The sequence below is a fragment of the Trichechus manatus genome, unplaced genomic scaffold (assembly GCF_000243295.1).
Source record: "Trichechus manatus latirostris isolate Lorelei unplaced genomic scaffold, TriManLat1.0 scaffold00232, whole genome shotgun sequence".
Taxonomy (NCBI): Eukaryota; Metazoa; Chordata; class Mammalia; order Sirenia; family Trichechidae; genus Trichechus; species Trichechus manatus.
In genome coordinates this window covers 2,210-7,271 of record NW_004444168.1, presented here as the reverse complement: position 1 = coordinate 7,271, position 5,062 = coordinate 2,210, and the positions used below count along the sequence as shown (strand labels likewise).

Genomic DNA, 5,062 nt, shown 5'->3' with positions numbered 1-5,062 from the left:
GTTTTCATGTGAACCAATTTGTGTTTCTTAATTATAAATTTAATTTATTAAGGTGAAGTCACTACTGTCTCTGATTTACTATCTGAAGATGCACCCCCACATGTACTATGAAGCCCCATACTGGCTAATTATATGCAGATATATTTTGCCCGCAGGAACCAAATTTCTTTTAATATTACCTTAATGGTGTATTAGTGCATCAAACCCTACTAAATAAGAGGTTTTGTTAAGAAAATATTTTTCTATCCAGCTGTCTCTTGAGAGCACCCTTTATCTCATTATTCCTGAGACTATAGATGAGGGGGTTCAACATGGGGATCACCACCGTGTAGAACACAGACACCACCTTGTTCTGGTCAGTAGAGTAGCTGGACTTGGGCAGCACATAAATGAATGTAATGGTCCCATAGAACAGAGTGACTGCGGTGATGTGGGAGGTGCAGGTGGAGAAGACCTTGTGGCGGCCCTCGGTGGAGCGCATCTTCAGGATGGTGATGAGGATATAGATGTAGGAGACGGCTATGACAAACACTGTGACCACAATGATGGATCCAGCAGAAAAGGAGGGGACCACTGCAGGGATACTGACATCAGAACAGGAAAGTTTAACTAAAGGAGCAAAATCACAGAAAAAATGATTGACCTGGTTTGGTCCACAAAAGGATAAAGAAAAGAAGGAAATCGTAAAGGAGGAAGCATTGAGAAAACCACCTACGTAAGCCACAGAGAATAACCGATTACAGACTTGCGTGGACATTTTAGTTGAATAAAGCAGTGGGTTGCAGATTGCTACAAAGCGATCATAGGCCATGGCAGCCAGAAGAAAGCACTCGACTGTCCCAAAGAAAACGGCTGAACCAAGTTGGATGGCACATCCGTGATAGGAGATTGTATGTCTCTCCACCAGGAAGTTTACAACATATTTGGTGTGACAGAAGATGAATAGCCTACATCAGCCAAAGCCAAGTGGCTCAGGAAAAAGTACATAGGATGATGGAGCTGAGAAGAGATTCTGATAAGAATGATTGTGCTGAGATTGCCAGATATGGTCACCAGATAGATGCATAGGATGACCATGAAGAGGATGACCCGAAGGGTAGGATCTTCTGTTAAGCCCAATAGAATGAACCCTGTCACTGCAGTGTGGTTCCCATCCACCAGGGATTCCATGAGACAGTGTAGCTCATTCAAAAAGGACCTGTGATGAAAAAATTACATTAAAAAAGTTATTAATTTCATGGTTTCATTTTCTTTAATACATACATGGAAGCCTTTATAAACAAATTTTTCATTCAAGCAGCCAAGTTTTGTTTTTAAAAATTTAGTGTTTACTAAAAGCCCTAAAAAAATGTATATATTTATGTGCAATGATGAGTCTATCTATATTTTTAGGTTACTTTTATTAGAAACTTTAGATGACTTGCTTGAAATAATTTATTTTTCTTGCTAATAGTTTTTGCAAAAATGCACTCAAAGTGCCTTTAAAGGTAAACATTAGAAAAACATAAGACTTACGCAAATAACAAAAGGACTAGGAAGCATAACAAAAAAGAAAAATGTATAAATATAGGATTATGTAATGGAGATTAGCGTAATAGCTAGTAATTATTTAATACCTACTAAACAATAGACACAGGAGTAAGCATTTTATATACATAGTTCTGTTTTAATTTCCATAAAATAATATTAAGTATTTTATTATTCCCATTTTATAGATAAGGAAACTGATTCCGGAAAGGTTAAGTAATTTACCTAAAGTTACATAGGAAGTGGTGGAATCAGGAAACAAACCCCAGGGTTTGAATCCAGTTCATTTCTTTAGTAACTATGCTATAAATGAAATTAAATAATTATTTTGATGAAGTTGAGTACACTTGGAAATCAGTTGATAAGAGATTAGTCTTTCTGCTTTCTGATAGCTAATATATAAAAGAGATGTCTAGTTAGTTACATAGTTTGCAAAGTCTATCAGTTAAACAAGGAACATATTTTTAAGTAGAAATTCAGTTGTTCTTGATATTGATATTACACAGGAATTTCAAGTCAGAGAAGAATAGTCACCTTTTGTAAATTTATTAAATATTTATAGTTAAAATATTGTTTTATGAAGTAGTATGAAATACCAATCTAATCATCATACAAAACATGATGTGACTAATACTCAGGATGTAATTAAAGTATAATTATTCAAACAGATCAAATCATTTTCTATTGTAACAATGTTTTCTAATGGAAATATTGTAGAATGAAATAATATTATTGACATATTATACAGCTTAATAAAGTATAGCCTCACAAGAAGTTTCGCCAGGATCACCCAGCTAGTGGCCAAGTTGACCCTCATATGCAAATTTTCTGGCTTTTGTCCTGGGCTTTGTCCACTGCGTCTTGTTGACTGCGATCCTAGAGCACTCAGACCCATATATAAAGTAAATCTTTCTGCAAAGATATTTAAAATAATAAATCCCCAAGGAATATAGAAGCTAGTGAATTCATTAGCATTGTGGCTGAATGTCTTGTGTAGATAAGTAGTGTTAAAGACTATATAAGTTTCTGGACTTATGAGTGGATAAATAAGGAGTCCTGGTAATTTGAATTAAGCTCATTTTTTCACACTAACCTGACTGGAAAGTTAAGTGAATTCAAAGTTACTTGCTAGCTGTCTGCTCGATTACATCTGCCTGGTTACCCAACTATGGCTTGTGAGTACAGACACAGTCCTAGAGAGCAAGTGTTCTCAAGTGGTAAATTATAATTAATACATCAGGTTCACTCACAAATGCAGAAATCTTACCTCTTGAAATAACTCATTCATCTTTCAGCAATAAATACAAATTCATTGTATAGCCATGCTATCTTTCTATCTTTCTATTATTGTTTGCCTTTGGGGATAAATTTCTGAAGATTCAAAAGTGAATTCAAAAACACCAAAGATCATTATCACATTCCCCAGTGGAAATTGAACAGTTCAAATCACGCATATACAACTAGTCTTTAAGGGTCTCTCAATTCTCAAGTGGCCAATTTATTTGTTTATTTATGTATGTTTCTATATAAGTGTTGGTGCACTTTCATTTGACAATTATTGGGGTATAATAAAATAAGTTTCTCATAGCTAAATATTAGTTTTTAGTTTACTCTGATATTTCATCTTAAGGAATACTAAAGTACATATATAAAATATAAACTTACCTTCATTCATTCAGCTTGTTCATTTTATAAGCATTTGGTAGCGAGTGTAAGAAACTTTGATACCTTGGAGAATACGAAGTAGAACACTATGTAAAGCTGAATTTTTAGTAACAAAATTATTTAAGACATAAACATATTTTTCTAGTAAAAATTATAAAATAAATACCTTAAAAGTTGTATATATCAAGAACTACGAAGTAAAAAAAGTTATGTATGATTTCCAAATAAGACAGTCTTTCATGCTACATGCCTCAAAGGGATGACTACTGGTTTGTGGCTCATGTGACTAGGTGGATAACGTTAAAAGCAAGTATCTTCAACCCAAAGACTCAGTATAATTCTCTTGCTAATCTTCAGTTTATAAAGTCCTCCAAATGTTCCTCTTGGTGAAAGTAGGGAAGTAGCTCACAAGAAAAGTAATAGCCCAGCACCCCATCCTTTATAAATACTAATAAGCAACTAGTCAGCAACTAACAACAACGACTAATGATGTTGAGCATCTTTTCATGTGCTTTTTAAGCCATCTGAATGTCCTCTTCAGTGATCCTTTTGCTGTCATATCTGATAATCCATCATTAAGAAGTACATCCACGGGACGGGGCCAAGACGGCAGAGTAGTCAGATGCTTCTGGTCATCCCTCTTAAAACAAAGACCCGAAAAAAACAAGTGAATCAATTATATATGACAATCTAGGAGCCCTGAACATCAAAGGCAAAGTTAAGGAATCCAACTGAGTGGCAGGGGGAGGGAGAGACAGTTCACAAGCAGTGAGGAGTTGCCAGACCTGTCCGGGTGAGAGCCTGAGCCCTTCAGGTCTGATCAGCTGCTGGTGCGCGGTGAAGCAGGCAAGCAGTGGCACTAGGGAGGTGTTTTCCACGTCGGGAGAGACCCAGCAGCAGAGTCTACATGGCCACCCAGAACCAGTGAGAAGCAGCCCTCAATCGGCAAGAGATAAGTTCTTGCATCTGGCCTACTGCGCTGATCAAAAACATTCCCCTTAGGGAAAAACCTCTTTCCCATTTACCTCCCCATTCACTGCTCTGCACTGGGTCCTGGACCAGCTTCAGCAATTGCTGAGTCCCCTGGGTTGGAAGTAGAAACTGTCATACGCCCTGAGCCATTCTCCTGGCCTTGGAGAGTGAACAAATTAACAAACAGGGGAAAAATAATCTGCCAGCTCCATTAAGACAGGAACTCAGGGTAGGCACAGCTCCTTTGCCTAGGCACAGGCATAAGCGATCCACAGACTTTGGGTGCCGTTTCCCCTGCATAGACTTGTGTGGGCCCGTTTCAACAGCATAGGTCCTCATTACCACAGTACAACAGGGTATATACCTGAAGTCTAACTTTAACTGTTTTTCAGCTGTGAAGTGGCAGGTTCATGACATTTGACACTGCTCTGCCCATTAAGCAGGGTCTTCACCTACCCACATCAGGGGCCTGAGGACTAGTGGCTCCACCTATGCCATCTAACCACCGCAACTGGGGCCCAAGAATAAGAGGTGCCCCACAGTCCTTACAGCCTACAACACTGAGTGCACATAGTCCGACTGCAAAACCCACTCATCTACACCCTCTAGGGAACAGGGACATGCTTTCCTTCTGGACACTTGGGGGTGGCCATCAGCCCCCTGCCTTGCTCAGTCAGTGTCCCCTTGCTGCAGCTGAATGCCTCTGCCTATACCAATCACCCATGCCTGTCTAGAACTGTAGGTGCCTTGGTGGCTGACTATCTGGACACCTGAGCTGAATCCATACAGGACGAGTGGGCTGACTCCTGGGCTCACATACTTAGTGACAGCTCTGACCACCTAGTGGCAGGACATTGGAGCTTCAGGGGCACTAGTGACTTGGATAGCTCACACGAGC

General features: G+C 38.9%; 1 protein-coding gene across 1 annotated transcript; it reads right to left on the bottom strand.

Moving 5' to 3' along the window:
• Nucleotides 1-226: 226 nt before the first annotated feature.
• On the bottom strand, nt 227-1,174 carry LOC101360721 (olfactory receptor 502-like). Its single transcript, XM_012559298.2, is given in 2 exon segments — nt 227-918; nt 921-1,174. Coding segments are annotated over 2 exon segments (942 nt in total). The 5' UTR covers nt 1,171-1,174.
• Between the last annotated feature and the right edge of the window lie 3,888 nt (nt 1,175-5,062).